General features: G+C 40.1%; 1 protein-coding gene across 1 annotated transcript in view; it reads right to left on the bottom strand.

Moving 5' to 3' along the window:
- Window positions 1-21,914, bottom strand: part of cntln (centlein, centrosomal protein) — a 469,267-nt gene that overhangs the window by 257,339 nt on the left and 190,014 nt on the right. The window contains exons 12-13 of the mRNA XM_043717668.1: window positions 16,391-16,512; window positions 14,997-15,122 (exon numbers count right to left, since the gene is read on the bottom strand). Coding sequence (XP_043573603.1) covers window positions 14,997-15,122; window positions 16,391-16,512 — 248 coding nt within the window. The remainder of the gene's footprint in view (window positions 1-14,996; window positions 15,123-16,390; window positions 16,513-21,914) is intronic.

Below are 21,914 nucleotides of genomic sequence, written 5' to 3'. Positions count from 1 at the left end.
AACAGTCACTGCATCAGAGGTCAGATCAGTTTTCCTTCGTGTGAATCCAAGGAAAGCGATGGTACCAGACGGAGTACCAGGTCATGCACTCAGAGTGTGCGCAGATCAACTGGCAGAGGTCAGCTCGGACATGTTCAACCTCTCCCTGCAGCAGGCCACTGTCCCTGCCTCTTTCAAGAGGGTCATGTAGCATGTCTCAATGACTACCACCCGGTGGCCCTAACTTTGATGGTCATGAAGTGTTTTGAATGATATTAATCAACTCCAGCCTCCCCACTACTCTTGATCGGCTCCAATTTGCTTATCGGACCAACAAATCCATGTCAGATACCATATCACTTGCCTTTCACTCCTCCCTAGATCATCTTGAAAACAAGAACAGCCATGTAAAAATCCTAATTATCGACTACAGTTCAGCCTTCAACACTATTATCCCCTTGAGACTGATTACTAAACTTTGTGATCTCGGACTAAGCCCCACTCTCTGCAGCTGGATCCTCAATTCCCTGACACACAGACCACAATCAGTGAAGACTGGGGACAATATTTCATCCTCACTAACACTCAACACTGGAGTCTCTGTACTCGCTGTATGTTCATGACTGCATCACCAAATACCAGACTAATGCCATTTACGGGTTCGTTGATTGCATCACCATAGTCAGTTGAATCTCAGATAGCAACGAAACAGACCGTAGATGAGAGTGGAAGACCTGTGAAAATGATGCACTGAGAACAACGTCACTCCCAATGCCAGCAAAACCAAGGAACTCATTATTGACTATCGCACCACCCCCCCCCCCCCGCCGGCACATTAACAGCACAGAGGTGGAATAAGTGGAGAGTGTCAAGCTCCTGGGAGTGGTCATCAACAACAAGCTTTCTTGGACTCTTCATGTAGACAACGTCTCTTCTTCCTCAGGCAGCTGAGAAAATTTGGCATGACGGCGAATACTCTTGCCAACTTTAATAGGTGCGCCATCGAGAGCATTCTGTCTGGATGTATCACTACCTGGTATGGCAAATGTACCATTCAAGATCAGAGACAGTTACAGAGAGTGTGAACTCGGCCCCGACAATCACAAAGGTCATTATCCCATCTATAGAATCCATCTACCAGGTCTGCTGTCAAGGAAAGGCGGCCAGCATTCTCAAAGATCCATCCCACTCTGGCAATGCTTTTCTACAACCTCTACCATCGGGGAGGAGGTACAGAAGCCTGAACACATGTACTAGGCCGTTTCGAAACAGTTTCTACCTACTGTTGTTAGAATACTGAATGGACTCACAAACTCTTAGCACTTACCTGTACCTGTGTTTTTGTTTTGCTGCTGTGTACCTATTATTTACTTATCTATGCTATTTAGCTATGTGATCTGCAAGACAAAGCTTTTCACTGTACCTCGATACATGTGACAATAAATTGAATTCAATTCAATTCCTCGGATGCTGCCTTACCTTCCAAGCTCACGTCCATCTTTCAGAAAGGTCAATATTGAATTCCTCCAATCAGATTCCCACCTCTGCTGTAGTATTGAAACAGCTCTTACCAAAGTAACAAATAACATACTTTGTGATGGTAGGAAAGGTAAACTTTCCCTCCTCCACTTCTCAAGCTGTCTGCAGATTTTGATGTGACTGACCATATCATCCTTCTCCAATCTCTCTCCACTGTCACACAGCTATGCAAGACGACTCTCAGCAAGTTCCATTCTTACCAATGTAACCATAGTCAAATAATCACTAACAGTGACTTCATTTCCTAATTTATATCCCCCAAGGATCTACCCTTGGCTCACTCCTTTGTTTCATCGAGATCTTGACTCTTGACAACACCATGAGAAAACACATCACGTACACGGATGACATCCAGATCTGCATTATCAGCAATGCTCTTGTCTCTTCCAGTGTTGCATGGATAACCAAATTCCAGACAATGATCATCTCCATCAAGACAGAATCTTCATAAATTCATAAGATATCAGAGCAGAATTAGGCCATTCATCCCATTGAGTCTGTTCCGCCATTCAATCAAGGCTGATATGCTCCTCACCCCATTTTCCTGCTCTCTCTCCATATCCCTTCAATCCATTAGCAATTAAAAATCTGTCTAACTCGTCCTTAAATTTAGCCACTGTCCCAGCATCGACTGCACTTTGTGGTAGCGAATCTAACCATCTCCCCTGGATGTACAATACTATTTCTATCACTGAACCCTCACTATTAATATTATGGGAGTTATTATGGGCCAGAAACTAAACCAGACCAATGATATAAGTGCTGCAGTTACAAGAGCAGGTCAGAGGGTAGGAATTTTGCAATAGGTAATTTGCTTCATGTCTCATACAGCCTATCCACCAGATACTAGGCACAATTTACAAATGATAGAATGAGTGCACCTCCAACAACACTTGAGAATCTCAACACCATCTGGGACAAAGCAACCTGCTTGATGGTAGCCCATCCACCACCTTCAACATTCATTCTATGGGAGCAATGTACAACATTTACAAGATGTGGTACACTAACTCACCTAGGATCCTTAGGCAGCACTTTTCAAAACAACAAACTCTGCCACATTTTTAAAATCATTTTTGGAATGTGGGTGTCGCTGACTGGCCAACATTTATTGCTCAGCCCTAGTTGCCATTGAGGAGGTGGTGGTGAGCTGCCTTCTTGAACCTGCTGTGGGTTGACTCACAATGCCATTAAGAAGGGAATTCCATACCAAGTCACATATCACCTGACTTGGAACTATACCGCTGGTCCTTCACTGTCATGGGATATAAGTGCTGGAACTCCCTTCCTAACAGCACTGTTCATTTACCTACAAGCAGAACACAGCAGCAGTTCAAGAAGGCAGCTCTTCACCAGCTTCTCCAAGGCAATTAGGGACGAACAATAAACGCTAGCTTAGTCAGTGATACCCAACATCCCACGAACAAATAAAAAATGATCGCAACACCCATGCAACCTCTATCACTAATGAACAGAAACCTTGCTCAATTAAATACTGTGAAGACTGAAACGATTCCTTTCTTCCTCACTATAGCAACATTCTGTGATTAAGCCCTGGAGTCATATTCAATCCCAGATTGAGTCTCCACCACATATCCATGTCATCACTTAAGTCAACTCTGTCCAACTTCATAACTATTGATAGCCAAGCTCTTAAATTTCAGTCCTACACTTGCTGCCTCTCTGTGTCACTTTCTTGCTTTAAACAAATATTTTTGGTCAACCTTTTAGTGATATGACTGAACACCTCTGTATTTGACTCAATGTTATATTTTCCTGTGAAGTGTCTTGGGACATTTTATTAAATTTAAGATGTTCTATGAATACAAGTTGCTATTATTGTTTTACCATTACACACAAATTATGTCAAAGTGATACACAGAGCAGACAAACAAAACTCAGTTTTAGGAATTGCCTCTTCAGCCCCTTTAGCCTTGATCCACCATTTAATTTGATTATGGCTGATTTGCAGTTCAAAACCATTTAACCCACATCCCTTGGCACCCTTACCCAAAAGAAAAACTGCAAATCTCAGTCGTGAAGACTACAAGCATTCACAATCAGTCCCAAGTTTCAATTACATCTTTTTTTTGAGGAAGCATTTCCTCATTTTACTCTTATATGGCTTAACTCAAATGTTCGGATTCTGCCCTCCCGTTCTTGTCCACCAAAGGAAACAGCTTCTCTGCATCTAACGTAATTAATCCATATTCACTTTTCTAAAATCAAAAGAAATTTAGCCTAGGTTTATGCAACCTGTCGTCATGTTTTAATCCTTCTCGTCCAGTGATCACAGCTTTGAATCTCTGCTGTACAACTTCTTATGTTAATATGCCACGCTGAGGTACATTGCCCAAAATGGAATGACATACAGAGACTAACTCTGTATAGTTGAAACATAACTTAAAATGAAATCGAGTATACTTAAGAGGGAAATCAGGAGGGCAAAACGGGGACAGGAGACAGCTTTGGCAAATAGAATTAAGGAAAATCCAAAGGGTTTTTACAAATATATTAAGGACAAAAGGATAACTAGGGAGAGAATAGGGCCCCTCCAAGATCAGCCAGGCGGCCTTTGTGTGGAGCCACAGAAAATGGAGGAAATACTAAGTGAATATTTTGCATCAGTATTTACCCCCAGGATCTGATCAGGTGTACCCTAGAACTCTGTGGGAAGCTAGAGAAGTGATTGCTGGGCCTCTTGCTGAGATATTTGTATCATCAATAGTCACAGGTGAGGTGCCGGAAGACTGGAGGTTGGCAAACGTAGTGTCACTGTTTAAGAAGGGCGGTAAAGACAAGCCAGGGAACTACAGACCGGTGAGCCTGACCTCAGTGGTTGGCAAGGTATTGGAGGGAATCCTGAGGGACAGGATGTACATATATTTGGAAAGGCAAGAACTGATTAGGGATAGTCAACATGGCTTTGTGCGTGGGAAATCATGTCTCACAAACTTCATTGAGTTTTTTGATGAAGTAACAAAGAAGATTGATGAGGGCAGAGCAGTATATGTGATCTATATGGATTTCAGTAAGGCCTTCGACAAGGTTCCCCATGGGAGATTGATTAGCAAGGTTAGATCTCATGGAATACTGGGGAAACTAGACATTAGGATACAGAACCGGCTCAAAGGTAGAAGACAAAGGGTGGTGGTGGAGGGTTGTTTTTCAGACTGGAGGCCTGTGACCAGTGGAGTGCCACAAGGATCGGTGCTGGGCTCTCTACTTTTTGTCATTTACATAAATGATTTGGATGCGAGCATAAGAGGTACAGTTAGTAAGTATGCTGATGACACCAAAATTGGAGGTGTAGTGGACAGCGAAGAAGGTTACCTCAGAATACAACAGGATCTGGACCAGATGGGCCCATGTGCTGAGAAGTGGCAGATGGAATTTAATTCAGATAAATGCGAGGTGCTGCATTTCGGGAAAGCAAATCTTAGCAGGACTTATACACTTACTGGTAAAGTCCTAGGGAGTGTTGCTGAACAAAGAGACCTTGGAGTGCAGGTTCATAGCTCCTTGCTGGTCTCCTTCCTATCGGAAAGATGTTGTGAAACTTGAAAGGGTTCAGAAAAGATTTACAAGGATGTTGCCAGGGTTGGAAGATCTGACCTACAGGGAGAGGCTGAACAGGCTTGTGCTGTTTTCCCTGGAGCATCGGAGGCTGAGGTTTACAAAATTATGAGGGGCATGGGTAGGATAAAGAGACAAAGTCTTTTCCCTGGGGTTGGGGAGTCCAGAACTGGAGGGCATAGGTTTAGGGTGAGAGGGGAAAGATATAAAAGAGACCTAGGGACAACTTTTTCACGCAGAGGGTGGTAAGTGTATGGAATGAGCTGCCAGAGGATGTGGTGGAGTCTGGTACAATTGCAACATTTAAGAGGCATTAGGATGGGTATATGAATAGGAAGGGTTTGGAGGAATATGGGCCAGGTGCTGGCAGGTGGGACTAGGTTGGGTTGGGATATCTGGTCAGCATGGACAGGTTGGACCGAAGGGTCTGTTTCCATGCTGTACATCTCTATGACTCTATGATTCTAACAAAATACTGTGGATTCTGAAAATCTGAAATAAAATTTGCTCTAAATGCTCAAGAGGTCAGGCAGCTGCTGTGACAGAGGAATTGAAACCAGGGATCCTCACGAGACCAGGATGAGGGGATTGCAGGCATATACAGTGTGTTGTGGCTGGGGATTGCTGAGGTTTTGCAAGAATTTGAAAACAAAGGTAAGAATTTTATAATTGAGACCTATTTAACTGGGAACCAATGTATGATCATTCAGACGTGAAAGCTACAAATAGTGCTTTTATTTAAAGCACAGGATGAGGTAAAGGATGAAATGAAACCGCAGATGAAAACAATATTGATACAGCTGAAGAGAGAGAAGTCAAGCAGGTGTATGCGAGGTTGCATAGCATTGAACATGGATCTTATGATGCAGGGGAATAAAGGTTCAAGGAATACAGAAAAGCCGAGGAGGTATGTATTTATTAGCAAATGCAAAACACAGAAGATGGAATTTCAGTCATCATTCACGTGGAGAAACTTGGAACAGGAGGCAACTATGAAGGAAGGAGATGTGACTGTTCTAATTGATACTTCATCAAACAGCAATACCAAAACAGCAAGTGAACCCAGTGGAAGAAACAAACTGAAAGTTTACTGGACAGAAGATCAGAATTTGTTCAAGGTGATATAATTCAAAGAGAATTGACAGAGCAATAAATGCCTACACAGAAATACAATGCCATGGACATTGCAAATCGGAAATAAAAACATGTCGGAAATACGCAGCTGGTCTGGCAACATTTGTACACAGGGAGAGTTGAAGCTCCAGGTCCAGTTCTCATAAAAGGTCATGGACCGGAAACATTTATTCTGCTTTTCTCTCCAAAAGTCAGCTAAATCTGCTAAGTATTTCTAGTATTTTTTGTTTTAATCTCAGACTTCCAGTATCTGCAGAATTTTGTTTTTGATTCTTTCCAGATTACTTCAATAGAAATGTGCATTGTATTCCTCCTTCTGCTTTCAGCAGTCTAACTCTGATTCACTATGAATAATGTAACAGGGAATCTGCAGCACTTTTTTTCTGCAATTACACCAAGTAAATAATTGTACAAATTTACATGTTATCTATCTTTATAGTTCAAAACTGCTCAACATAGCCAAGGTATCTTCATAAATTACATATTCGTTTCAGATAGCCTCTTGCAATAATCTGCTTCTTTTTTGCTCTCCAAAGGCAAAGGACATTCATTAGTCTCAACACCCACAAGCAATCTAGATAAAAAGAAATTAACTAAGCAATCCCTTTAATTCGATTAAATTTCATTAAATCGAAATGTAATACCATTAGGTTACAACAAAATTCAACCAGGACATGACTGCAAAGATCTAAAACTGAGTTTGGCTGACAATTTTAAATGAAGCCCTAAGTTAGTTATAGGTATCTTCTTCTTTCTGCTTATCGTTCAAGAGCTTGACATCCCACAATCTTTCTTTGTGTTTTTTCCATTTTTTGGCTTTGCTGATCTAAAAATCTTGGATCTCAAAAAAAAAGACAGAATTCATCACAATTGCTCCATGAGTCTAGATACTATCATGATAAAAATGGAAAATGCTGGAAATATTCACCAGATCAGACAGTGAGAATGGAAATGGAGAATGAAACAGAGTTAATATTCAGGTCAAGGATTTGTCAGAAAAGCTGGAACAAAAAAGTGTGTAACAGATTTTAAAAACAGAGAGAGGTAGGTAGGAAGGGAATAAAAGAACAATGGGAAGGCAGTTGAGATTCAATGACATTGACACTGCAAAGCAAAATGCTTGGTAATGCAACAAGAAAAATTTGTCTGTAGAGAAAGTTTAAGTGAGAATAACAGAATCATCTATCATTATCACTCAAACTATGGGGGCAGAGGTTATGATCTGAAATTGTAAAACTCAAATGATAAGACCATAAGACATAGGAGCGGAAGTAAGGCCATTCGGCCCATCGAGTCCACTCCGCCATTCAATCATGGCTCTTGGGCATTTCAACTCCACTTACCCGCATTCTCCCCGTAGCCCTTAATTCCTTGTGACATCAAGAATTTATCAATTTCTGCCTTGAAGACATTTAGCGTCCCAGCCTCCACTGCACTCTGTGGCAAAGAATTGCACAGGCCCACCACTCTCTGACTGAAGAAATGTCTCCGCATTTCTGTTCTGAATTTACCCCCTCTAATTTTATGGCTGTGTCCACGGGTTCTAGTCTCCTCGCCTAACGGAAACAATTTCCTAGCATCCACCCTTTCCAAGGCAAGTATTATCTTGTAAGTTTCTATTCGATCTCCCCTTAATCTTCTAAACTCCAATGAATACAATGCCAGGATCCTCAGCCGTTCCTCGTATGTTAGACCTACCATTCCAGGGATCATCCGTGTGAATCTCCGCTGGACACGCTCCAGTGCCAGTATGTCCTTCTTGAGGTGAGGGGACCAAAACTGGACACAGTACTCCAAATGGGGCTTAACCAGAGCTTTTTCAAGTCTCAGTAGCACAACAGTGCTTTTATATTCCAACCCCCTTGAGATAATTGACAACATTGCATTCGCTTTCTTAATCACGGACTCAACCTGCATGTTTACCTTAAGAGAATCCTCAACTAGCACTACCAGATCCCTCTGTACTTTGGCTTTACGAATTGTCTCACCATTTAGAAAGTAATCCATGCTTCTATTCTTTTTCCCAAAGTGCAAGACCTCGCATTTGCTCACATTGAATTCCATCAACCATTTCCTGGACCACTCCTCCAAACTGTCTAGATCCTTCTGCAGCCTCCCCACTTCCTCAGTACTACCTGCCTGTCCACCTAACTTTGTATCATCAGCAAACTTCGCTAGAATGCCCCCAGTCCCTTCATCCTGATCATGAATATATAATGTGAACAGCTGCGGCACCAACACTGAACCCTGCGGGACACGGCTTGTCACCGGCTGCCATTCCGAAAAATTCTAGAATTTTACCAGCAACCGAGGTTAGGCTAATTGGCCTATAATTTTCCATCTTTTGCCTTGATCCTTTCTTGAACAAGGGTGTTACAACAGCAATCTTCTAATCATCTGGTACTTTTCCTGACTCCAGTGACTTTTGAAAGATCTCAACCAACGCCTCCGCTATTTCCTCAGCCACCTCCCTCTAGGATGTAACCCATCAGGGCCAGGAGATTTATCAGTTTTAAGACCTTTTAGCTTTTCTAGCACTTTCTCTTTTGTAATGGCAACCATACTCAACTCAGCCCCCTGACTCCCTTTAATTGTTGGGATATTATTCATGACTTCCACTGTGAAGACTGACGCAAAGTACTTATTAAGTTCTCCTGCTATTTCCTTATCCCCCATCACTAGGTTTCCAGCATCAGTTTGAAGTGGCCTAATGTCTACTCTTGCCTGTCGTTTGTTTCTTATGTATTGAAAGAAACTTTTATTATCATTTCTAATATTACTAGCTGGCCTACCTTCATATTTGATCCTCTCCTTCCTTATTTCTCTCTTTGTTATCCTCTGTTTGTTTTTGAGATTGGAATGCAAGTGATGCCTGATCAAAACAGCAGATGATGTACTCAAGGTTAGTGTGAACAACGTTGGAACAATCTAAGAGGCTGACGTAAGAGTGAGAGTGGGTAGAGAAGTCACGTGAGAATAATGTTATATTGAAATTAAGTTATTGATGTTTGATTCTTTTTCTGCAACACAGAAGTTGAGACTTCAAGCTCAGTGCTTCCACAATGACAAATTCCATTACTTTAGGTGGTTAATTGGATAAATTTTCCAGTATGAATTCCTAAAACAAGAAAATGCCCACAAATACCAGTCAATCCGTAAATATTAGCTTTATAAAGAAAGGTAGTATAGAGATTATAATCTCTTTTTGTTCTGAAAATTGTCTTTTCACATTTAAACTTCAGGACGGTGAATGACTTGCTTCCACTCTGATACAAAGCCTCTGAAATGGCTTAAAAATCCAATTCATAATTTGCAGACTCTGACATGGTGCTTGAAGGATGGGGTAGATAAGGTGGTTGGAGGTCTGTGCACTCCCTACACTGTCTCAACTTCACCTCTGTACACCCTCGATGAAGTTTCTCAATGTGTTTGGCACCATCCCAAATGAATCTTCTCTATTTTTGTTGGTCACAAAATAAAGTCTTCTATGAATTGACAGGATATTTGGTCTACAGGTTTTCTTTGAGAACATTCCTAAGGCATTTCTGCTATCTGCCAGGAAGCCGTCTGCCACAACAGATTTCCAAGAAGACCAGTTATTTTGGGAGTCTGGTGACAGATATATGAATGAAATGTCACACCCAGTCACAGAAATGGAGACAAAGTTGGGAGACAGGAGGAAGAGAGTAGAAATAATGCAAAATGTGACGAATGGTGGCCTGCAGAGATCTGTACTTGGCCTTTAATTTTTATTATATTTAAAAATGGTTTTGGTGATGAAAGAGTGTAATATGGCCAGGTTTGCTGACAGTATCCAATTAAGAGGCAGATTAAATAATGCAAATTGGAGTAGAAAGTTGAGAAGTTACATTGATAAATCAATGGATAAAGCTGTGACAGATGGGGATCTGTCTTGTTTAACTGAAAGAGGAAAAAGGCATTACAATAGCCTGTGTCTAAAAAGGTAACAAAATACTCTCCATTTGCCTTTGGTATCATGCGATGAGCTATTCCGATAGTTAGGTTATAGTACACAGAAACTAAGAACATAAGTGGGTCAATTGTTCAGTTGACCCTGCTCCGTAATTCAACATGAACATGGTTGATTCTCTAACTCAATACTATATTCCAGCTTCCTCTCCATACACCTTAATGCCTTTATTACAGAAAAATGTATCAACCTCTTTCTTGAATGCACTTGGTCACCTGCCTCCACAGTGCTCTATGATAAAAAAAAATCCATAGCTTGACCACCCTCTGAGTGAAGAAATGTTACTTATCTCTCAGCATTCTGAAACTGTGACCCCTAACTCTTGACTCCCAGCCAGGTGAAACATTCTCACTGCATTTAATCTATTTAGCTTTGTTAGGATTTTATATGTTTCAATCATGGCCTCTCTCGTTCCTCTCGTGAATACGGGCCAATCAAATCAAGCTCTCCTCATACAACAGACCTGTCAAGCCAAAACAATGTAAAATTAAGTTTATCATCTGGTTACCATCACATTGCTGTTTGTGCAAGCATGATGTGTGCAAATTGGCTGTCACAATGCTTGCACCAACTTTAGCACTAATCACAATTCCTCAGATACAAAAACAGTCCATGCAGCCAGACATGGACTGATAAATGGCAAAAATGAGGACTGCAGATGCTGGAGATCAGAGTCAAGAGTGTGGTGCTGGAAAAGCACAGCAAATCTTCCTGATGAAGGGCTTCTGCCCGAAACGTCGATTCTCTTGCTCCTTGGATGCTGCCAGACCTGCTGCGCTTTTCCAGCACTACACTCTCGTTATGGACTGATAAGTGGCAAGTTACATTCTCGCCACACAAATACCAGTCAATGATTATCCCCAACAAGATAGAACCTAACCAATCTTTCCTTGCAACTCAATAGTTGAATCACCACACTGTCACATCCATTGACAAAACCCTGCACTTGATCTACCATGGAAACACTGTGCCTCCAGGAGGAATTCTACCTGACAAGGCACAAGGCAGAAGTGCAACAGAATACTCTCTACTTGCCTGAATGAGTGCAGCTCCAGCATCAGTCAAGATAAGCAACACCATCCAGGAAAAATATTCCACTTGACTGGCACCTCTTGCAGTACATTCACCATTCTGTCCCTCCATCACTGTTAAACAGTGGCAGTAATTACATCACCTACAAGATAGACTGTAGTAATTCGCAGAGTCTCCTTCAACAGCACCTTCCAAACCCACAACCTGTTACACTTAGAAGGACAAGGACAGCAAATACCTGCATACACCACCAAGATCCCCTCCAAGTCACAGGTTATTCTGGCTCAAAATTATATTGCTGTTCATTCATTATTTTAGGGTAAAATTTGTGGAATTTTCCTCCAAGTATAATTAGGGATGGACAAGAAATGCTGGTCGAGACAGCAATACCCACAACTCACAAATTATTATTTTTAAGCCGTGACTACACTTCCAAAGTAGCGCATTGGCCATAAAATCCTTTGGGAAATCCTGAGATTATGAAGGTCACTCTTTGTTCTGCTATCTGAATATACAAGAAATCATGGAGCTTTGTAAGGAGAATGAATTTTTCATCTTGGAAGTTTAGCAAACCATAGCACGTGATTATGGTACTTAAGTAATAATCCAGAGACCAGGCTTAATAACGCAGGGATAAGTTCACAATCCACCGCAACAAATTATTAATTAAATTCAATTGATTAAATAAGTCTGGAACATAAAGCTAGCCTCAGCAATGGTGACTTGGAAACTATTGGATTGTCATAAGGCCCTTTATCAATTACTCAAGATTCAAAGCAATGGAATTAACTCTCAACGACTTCTGAGTGAAATTGTCAAGTATGCAATTTATTAATATCAAATTATCGCAATAAAATCAACAGTGTGATTATCCATAATGCAGTAGGGTCACTGCACAGATGAGAGAGTGGGCTCTCATCAGTGCATGAGTGCCATATCCTGCAGACAAAGCAGGGTGGAGGGGAGCTGCACCAGGAGATGGCTATCACTGCCCACACCCAATTGTCTTGATTGTTTAACGGTAAACTTCCAACTCCAAACACCCTTCTATTCCCCTTTGTCATCCCTAGGCTTCACGAGTCTTGGATCACATCCAGCTGGAACATTGGGCTGTGCCATCTTGGAATCTGCCTGTGCCTCTTTCTTCACTTCAAATTGCAAAGTCATCTTCTTCACATGTGCACACTGTTGGCGTAACCTATAGGTGGCATTGACCGCATTTGCCACCTAACATCTAATCCTAACAGTACTGTGGGTCTAAATTCTATTCAAACTATCTATTTAGAGCATCAACTTGTCACCACCTTCTCCAGGTTAGTTGGGGATAGTCAATAAATGTTCGCATCCTATAATTCAACAAAATTAAAATATTTGGAAAAAGAAAATATTTACACTGCATCTGTCATGAGCATTAGATATCCTGAAGCATTTTTGAAGGAATGGAGTACTTAACACACGTAGTCACTGAACACACATCAGCTTACAAATCCTAGTTGCCAGAGAAATATGCTGATATGTCTTAAACTTTGAAAAACGTTGCTTTTTGTTTGGCTGCAAATGGTTAAAATGCTACTTCTTGATGAAATAAAGGGAAAGTGTGCAGACATGGTGACAGGAGTAGCACATGCACAGACACATCCTGAAGGCCATTGTTACCAGCTGACATCGCCAGTCCATTTTGCACACGTACTGGCTACTTAACAGCCACTTTGGTGTCCAGGGTAATTATTCTCTTCTTTGATTAATTGTTTCATTTGTATTGCAATGATAGGTAGTGGCAGTACTGAAGTATAGGGCAGCTTTGAGAAGTATTGGTTAGCAGACCTAATAGAGTAAAAACCATTGTGTACAGAAGAGGAAAGATGAGATGAAATGCAAAAAAAAACTGTAGCCTTGATCAAATAAGATCAGCTGTTTTCTTGTTATTATTGAACCAAACAGTTAGAATAAACTATTTGAACTACAAAAACTGTTAGAGATGCAGTGGATCCATCTGTTTTGTTAAGGTAAAATTCAACTATAATCTCATATCCATGAGATATCCATTAGGCTGCCCCTTGTGTATAAAAATGCAAAAGCTTAACATAGCTTAACATACATTGTGGAAGCTGACACTGTACCGATAATGTGATTCTGTTACTGCCTTCTAAAGTATATTTTATTTGTTGACTGACATTGTCACTTATGTGTTCTCTGTGGAATTTTCGTACAGGGTAATACATAATGCTGAATAAAAAGATTATCGTAATGCTTTCAGCAGTAATGTGAGTGGTGTAAAGTAACTGACATTATGCTTTTGTGAATATTTGATATATGGCATATTAACGTCAGACTGCTACCATAGGAAATGATTATCATTTTTTAAAAATTTTATCATACAAGCACATCATCTTCTATGCTTGTTTTGGGAGTTCAAAGAGAAAATGTTCCACTACCTTGGTTACAACTTCCAATGTACTATGTTATTAAAAATTTACTTCTAGTCTGTTTAGAAGTAGCAAATTGCATTTTTTATTTACAAGTATTACGAAAATACAACTAACTTGTCAGAAGTGATTACTACTGCTGCTCGGTGCATAAAAAGGCTTTATTTCTTAAAAGTTAAAAGGCAACATTTAAGACAAAAATAAGGCAATGAACAAGTATCCTCCCAGTTATCTTAGAAATGCATGAGTTAATAGGTGTAATATTACAACAAATATACCATCAAATTGTACTTCACTAGTGGAGATTTACTGTCTTGCATCAAATTTGAGATTGTGGATCAGATAACTTTCAGGCCAGAAATTAAAGAATGTAAAAAAAACTGCCAGACAACAATGTTCCTTTAACCTACAGAAAGCTGCAAATGCTTTTCACACCAGTTACAAATAATAACTAAGTTCATAGTTCCTTTAGAATTATTAAAGTCATGGATTATATTTCTTGCATACTACTTATTGATTATTGCCTTTATTAATTTAGGTTATTTTGTCTTAACAAAATACATTACATTGAAAAAATGTACCTGTACTGAATTTCTTTTAAGGGACCAAAAACCACAATATCAAAGTAATATTCTGTGTATTTAGTTCAGAAAATACACGTTTTCTTTAATGCTTTATTTAATACTCACTACTACTTGAAAGCTCTATGAAGGGATCAATGCTAACCCCTGAGGACAGCCTATGCACAGCAAGGAAGAAAGTGACTCCCCTGTGCTCTCTCCAGGTCAGTACCAAGGACCGTGTTAGTAGATGTGCACCAGACCCTTAGCAGCTAGCTCTGCTGCTACCAGTAATTAGCTTGGACAGCTCTGGCTCCAAGAGAGGCAGCAAGGCTACATCATAATGAGCTCAGCTGGGATTAGCAGGACAGAGCAGGGAACAGAGAGAGATGAGGCCTTCTATATCACGTATGTAGTGAGGAGATCAAACGAACACGGCTGGCTAGGTTATCCCCTCACCACCTTATTCAACAAATGAAGCACGGCAGTGTGCAAAATACAGGCTAATGAAGAGTGACACCTCCAACAGATGAGAGCCACATTAATTAACACAATCCCCCTATCACATTATACAGATACTGTTACCACTACTAAACTTGTCACTACAGCTGATAGGAAGAGACTGGCTTATTTGATAAAAGAAGTTTGCCTGTTTTATCCTTGCAAGGAATTCCTCTGTGTGGCATTTAAGCAGCAGAAGATCAGACGGAAGTGATATGGCTCTGCATGTGTAAATTTGCAAAAAAAGAAGAAACTCACTTTTCAGTCAATAGCTTTCTGTGTTCCCGTTTGAAGTATGCTAGTTCATTCCATACACCATCACAGTCTTCTTGCCGCAACTGCCAGGGCTCAGCACGCAGTATTTTGCTTTTGCCGCTTTTATTTCTGGAACATGATATAAACCACAAATATGGGATTATTGAGAGGTTCTTTCCTTTTCCCAACATTAAGATTTCAGGGTTAGAAAAATATTTCTAATCTCTATAGTTCCTAAGAATTACACCAGAATTTAGTATACAAACACAAATAGCATTATTGCCCTACAAATATTATACAAACAATTCTGAAACCAAACAACCATTTTAACATTTTACAATTTTCTTAACTAAAATCTAATGCCAAGATCCTATTCAAATGTTTGACAGGAACATTTAAAATACACCTTTGTCATTGCAAATCTGCAAGTAAAATAAATTCCTTGCATTGTTTATCCAAAATGTGGAAAAGGAAAACTCTATTTGACATATTTTAATATAAATATTGTATTTTATATGAGAATAAATAGTTTCATAATTAGGGATGTTTTCTTTCATGCAGCCAAACATGGCTGGGTCCATATATTATAAGTTAAATGCAGGATAGTTTTACCCCAGTAAATGTTAAAATTAAACCAAATCTCAGAGATATGTGCCACCTATCTGCACCAGCTATCCTATTGTCCAATTATTGTTGAATTATGTGCATATTATGCACTGTAGACTTGTTTCCACTGGGAACTTAGAATCCTTAACAGTAATCAAACAAAAAGGAGACTTTTGAGCCATCTGTTTGTGCTAGATCCTATCTCTGGTCCCTGAAGGGTTCAAACCAGTATATCACCTATTTTCGAACACATGACTGGTTTAGCTTTATCCAGTACCGAGTAGAGTTTAGAAAAAAGTATTGGCTCCGTAATTATATAATTTAAATGATTTGAAGAATATTTACCATTTTTATTTTATTACACACAAAGAAGAATGTTTTACTGGCATTTTTAAAATTTCCGCTTCCTACTTTGTTGACAGGTACACTGAAACAGCTAATTCGTAAGTAAGCCTTGTTGATGAACGTTGAGAATAATATGGCAAAATAAAGACAGCATAATGAAAACATAAGCAAAAAGGGGTACATGACAATCAGTATCTCAAATAAATCTTTTTGCATGTCTTGCAAAGCCTATATATATAGCCTGTGTTCATTCATTATATTTCCAGAATTTTCATTTTTTTATTCTAAATTTTCTGCATTTGCATTTTTCTTTTATGTACAATAATCTAAATTGAATCAAAGGTTTCTCTTTCAGGCAAGATTCATTGCCAGAGCTAAATAAATCAAAGATCAGAATACAAACATCAAGTCATTTTCAATTGAACCAAAAGTTTGCATGTTCTTACTTGATTTGTTCCCCTTCCAGGTTCTTTAATTGGCCCTTAAGCGTTCTATAGCTGCTCTGTAAAGCTCGTAGACGCTCCAGTCGCTGGTCATGAGCTCTCTTCAATTCCTCATTCTCTTTGTCCTAAGCAGGAAATTAAAGGCAACAGCACAATTATTTAAATCAGTGAAACAGTGTTCTCATTGACCTAATATATTATAAACTGGACCAAGTCTGTCTAGTTTCATTATGATAAGTAAACAACCAGTTTTAATTCAAAATTAATGACACCTATGTGAACAACTGCAAGTTGATTTGTTATCATTAATTTTCCCAAGCACAATTAAACACAATTAAAGACAACCTAATAATCAATGGTACTGTATGATTTCAAAATAAATTATTCTGCAGGTGGTCTCAATGAGAGTCAAAACAGTCTGATGATTTAGTAAAATAGAACAAGTTATCAAATTCATAAAGATCTATATTAATAGTATTGATATCTGCTGTCTGTCTTACTAATCATAGACTGAAAGACGAATACAGTAAATTTGTTATTGTCTTGTAATGCCCTAGTTTTCACTTAATTTGGCAAGGCAAGAGTTTAATGTTATCAGATTGGCAACAATGCACTTTCTTTGTATCAGAATTTGAAGATGGATAAATGACAGTCACTTACATCTCTGAACACAATTCATAAATTTATGAACACTAAAAGCAAAGAAATATCTCTTCATTGTCAGTTTTTTTTAAAGTATTGCAATGGCCATATTAAACGCTGAAGTGATGAAAGATTGAAAAAAGGATAATAAAGGGAACACAGAAATACCGTATATGAAACTTGAAAACAGTGCCACTAACTGACATATACATATGTACTTTTAAATAGGTTGACAGAAAGTGAATTCAGTATGAGACATCAAGGTAAAGCACGATTCTTGAAAAAAGTTTATGTTATGTAATGGCAGTTTATAATTTCAGCAGTTGTTGGAGCAATGCAATAATGATGTCATGCAAAAAAATTATTTAAGCACGGGGTTCTGGCCAAGGTTCCCCATAAGTTTTTATTGTGCATAGTCCATTCATTTAAGTACTCAGCCCTTTTCAATTTTTTTGCATGACTACACATGGTAACTTAAATGAATCAACTTGCTCTCGACCTGAGCAACAAACTCTGGGTTGCTATGCAACCAAGATGGACTATTAGAGGTAACGTTTCCATTGAGCATTGGCAAGGGGTATGGTTGCATCCACTAAAAGATAATGCTAAATTAAGCATCATATCACACAATGTATAATAATGTCAAGTTCATGCTAGATCAGAAGACTGGGCACTTTTTTTAAGAACCAGCAAAGAATGACTAAGAAAATAATAGAGGGCGAAAGCAGAGCCAGAGAGAAAACCAGCCAGTATTATATAAAAGAAGTTTCTACAAGTTTTAAATCAGGCAACAGTTGCAAAAGTGAATGCTGATTCTTCTTGAGAGAGAGTTTGAGTAAATTGATAATAGAAACCTGTGCAATGACGGAGGCTTCTTCACTGTCGAAGATTGTTTTAAAATCCCCAAATAAAGCAAACAACTGAAAGGGAGGGAGAAATTTAGCAAAAGGAGCTGGGGAAATGATTAGACCTGAAGTTTGACAATGCCCAGATTCAGATGGGAAGAGTTCTTGGGTCTTAAATGAAGTAACTGCAGAGATTGTAGAGACATTGGTTATAATCTTCCAAAATTAATTAGATTCCGGAAGTATTGCAGCAGATTATAATAGCTAATATAGCACTGTCATTCAAGAAAGGAGAAAGACAAAAAGTAGTTAATTATAGGAGAGCATTACAGTGATAGTGATCACAACTCAGTGACCTTTACTACAATCATGGAGAGGGACAGAAGCAGAGAATATGGGAAAGTACTCAACTGGGGATGGAGGAATTACAATGCAATTAGGCAGGAACTGTGGTGCATGAATTAGGAGCAGATATTCTCAGGGAAATGCATGACAGAAATGTGGAGGTTGTTTAGGATGCAATTGCAGCGTGCCGGATAGGTTTGTCCCACTGAGGCAAGGAAGGGATGGTAGGGTGAAGGAACCTTGGATGACAACAGATGTGGAACATCTAGTCAAGATGAAGAAGGAAGCTTACTTAAGGTTGAGGAAGCAAGGATCAGATAGTGCTCCAGAGGGATACATGGTAGCCAGGAAGGAAATGAAGAACGGACTTAGGAGAGTTGGAAGGGGGCATGAAAATGCTTCGGCGGGTAGGATTAAGGAAAACTGATGTTTTGGGCAAGAGCCCTTCCTGATGAAGGCTCTTGCCTGAGTCATCGATCTCCTGCTCCTCGGATGCTGCCTGACCTGCTGTGCTTTTCCAGCACCATACTCTCGACTCTTATCTCCAGCATCTGCAGTCCTCACTTTCTCTTGGGATTAAGGAAAACCCTAAGGCATTCTACACTTATGTGAGGAACAAGAGGATGGTCAGAGGGAGGTTAGGGCTGATCAAGGATAGTGGAGGGAACTTGTATCTGGAGTTGGAGGATAGGGGTCCTTAATGAATACTTTGCTTCAGTATTCATGAGAGGGACCTTGTTGTTTGTGAGGACAACATGAAACAGGCTGATATGCTCGAACAGGTTGATTTAAGATGGAGGATGTGCTGTAAAGTATTCAGCCTGGAGCTCAGTGACCAGTGGTGTTTCACAGGGATCTGTTCTGGGACCTCTGCTCTTCATGATTTTTATAAATGACTTGGATGAGGAAGTGGAAGGGGTAGTTTAGTAAGTTTACCGATGACATGAAGATTGGTGGAGTTGGAGATAGTGTGGAAGGTTGTTGTAGGTTGCAACAGGACATTAACAAGATACAGAGCTGGGATGAGAAGTGGCAGATGGAGTTCAACCTGGACAAGTGTGAAGTGATTCATTTTGGAAGGTCAAATTTGAATGCAGACTACAGAGTTAAAGGCAGGATTCTTGGCAGTGTGGAGGAACAGAGGGATCTTAGGGTCCACGTCCATAGATCCCTCAAAGTTGCCACCTGAGTTGATAGGGTTGTTAAGAAGGTGTATGGTGTGTTGGTTTTCATTAGCAGTGGGATTGAACTTTATGAGCCATGAGGTTAAACTGCAGCTCTAGAAAGCCCAGGTTAGCCCACACTTGGAATACTGTGTTCACTTCTGATCACCTCATTATAGGGAGGATATGGAAGCTTTAGAGAGGGCGCAGAAGAGATTTACCAGGATGCTGCCTGGATTGGAGGGCATGTCTTATGAAGAAAAGTTCAAGGAACTAGAGCTTTTCTCATAGAAGCAAAGAAGAATGATAAGTGACTTAATAAAGGTGTACAAAATGATGAGAGGCAAAGATACAGTGGATATCCAGAGACTTTTTCCGAGAGCAGAAATGGCTATCACGAGGGGACATAATTTTAAGGTGTTTGGAGGAAGGCTTAGGGAAGATGTCAGAGGTAGGTTCTTTACACAGAGAGTGGTAGGTGCGTGGAATGCACTGCCAGTAGAGGTAATAGAGTCAGATACATTCGGGTCATTTAAGCAACTCTTAGGCACACGGATAATCGTAAAATAAAGGGTATGTCGTAGAACATAGAAAAATACAGCGCAGTACAGGCCCTTTGGTCCTCGATGTTGCGCCGATCCAAGCCCACCTAACCGACACTAGCCCACTGTCCTCCATATGCCTAGCCAATGTCCATTTAAATGCCCATAAAGAGGGAGAGTCCACCACTGCTACTGGCAGGGCATTCCATGAACTCACGACTCGCTGAGTAAAGAATCTACCCCTAACATCTGTCCTATACCTACCACCCCTTAATTTAAAGCTATGCCCCCTCGTAATAGCTGACTCCATATGTGGAAAAAGGTTCTCATGGTCACCTGCACACAATATTCCAGATGCGGCCGTACCAGTGTCTTATACAACTGCATCATGACCTCCGGACTCCGGAACTCAATTCCTCTACCGATAAAAGCCAGTACGCCATATGCCTTCCTCACCGCACTATTTACCTGGGTGGCAACTTTCAGAGATCTGTGTACATGGACACCAAGATCCCTCTGCTCATCCACACTACCAAGTATCCGACCATTAGCCCAGTACCCCATCTTTTTGTTATTCTTCCCAAAGTGAATCACCTCACACTTAGCTACATTGAATTCCATTTGCCACCTTTCTGCCCAGCTCTGCAGCTTCTCTATATCCTTCTGTAACCTGCCACATGCTTCCTCACTGTCAACAACTCCTCCGACTTTCGTGTCATCCGCAAACTTGCTCACCCAACCTTCTAACCCCTCTTCCAGGTCATTTATAAAAATGACAAACAGCAATGGTCCCAAAACAGATCCTTGCGGAACACCGCTAGTGACGGCTCTCCAAGATGAACCTTTGCCATCAACTACTACCCTCTGTCTTCTTCCAGCCAGCCAATTCCTAATCCAAACTTCCAACTCACCCTCCATGCCATACCTCCGTATTTTTTGCAGTGGTCTACCATGGGGAACCTTATCAAACGCCTTACTAAAATCCATGTACACCACATCTACTGCTTTCCCCTCGTCCACCTCCTTAGTTACCTTCTCAAAGAATTGGATAAGGTTTGTGAGGCACGACCTGCTGACTATCCTTGATCACATTATTCCTATCTAGATGTGCATAAATCCTATCCCTTACAATTCTCTCTAGGACTTTGCCCACAACAGAAGTGAGACTCACCGGCCTATAGTTACAAGGGAACCACATTTGCTATCCTCCAGTCTTCTGGCACTATTCCTGTAGACAACGAGGACATAAAAATCAAGGTCAATGGCTCTGCAATCTCCTCCCTTGCTTCCCAGAGAATCCTAGGATAAATGCCATCAGGCCCAGGGAACTTATCTATTTTCACCCTTTCCAGAATTTCCAACACCTCTTCCCTACATACCTCAAAGCCATCCATTCTAATTAATTGTGACTCAGTATTCACATCAGCAACAATGAACTGTTCCTGAGTGAATACCGACGAAAAGTATTCATTCAGTGTCTCCCCAATCTCTTCAGCCTCCACACGCAACTTCCCACTACGATCCTTGACTGGACCTATTCCTACCCTAGTCATTCTTTTATTCCTGAAAAATGTCAGTTGGTTTGATCTTAGAGTGGGATAAAATGTTGATACAACATTGAGAGCATTAAAAATTTTAAATTTAAATTAAATTAAAATTAAAATTAATTTAATTAAATAGACCAGTTATCCTGGCTTCTTCCCTTAGAAAATTATAAGAATCCATTCTTAAGGAGGCTATACCAAATACTTAGAAAATCACAACATGGTCAGCAAGAGCCAACATGATTTCAGGAAAAGAAAATTGCATTGAAGTCTATGATTAGGAAAAATCAAAGTAACAAATAAAGTGGACAAAGAGGAACCTGAAGATTTGGTTACCTTGATTTTCACAAGGCATCTGATAAAATGCCACATCAAAGGCTACTACTGAAAATAAAACCTCATGGTGTAAGAAGTAACATATTAGCATGGATAAAAGATTGGTTAGT

This window comes from Chiloscyllium plagiosum, chromosome 2 (genome assembly GCF_004010195.1).
Source record: "Chiloscyllium plagiosum isolate BGI_BamShark_2017 chromosome 2, ASM401019v2, whole genome shotgun sequence".
Classification (NCBI taxonomy): domain Eukaryota; kingdom Metazoa; phylum Chordata; class Chondrichthyes; order Orectolobiformes; family Hemiscylliidae; genus Chiloscyllium; species Chiloscyllium plagiosum.
Note: the sequence above shows the minus strand (reverse complement) of the source record. Positions and strands in the feature narration are given on the sequence as shown.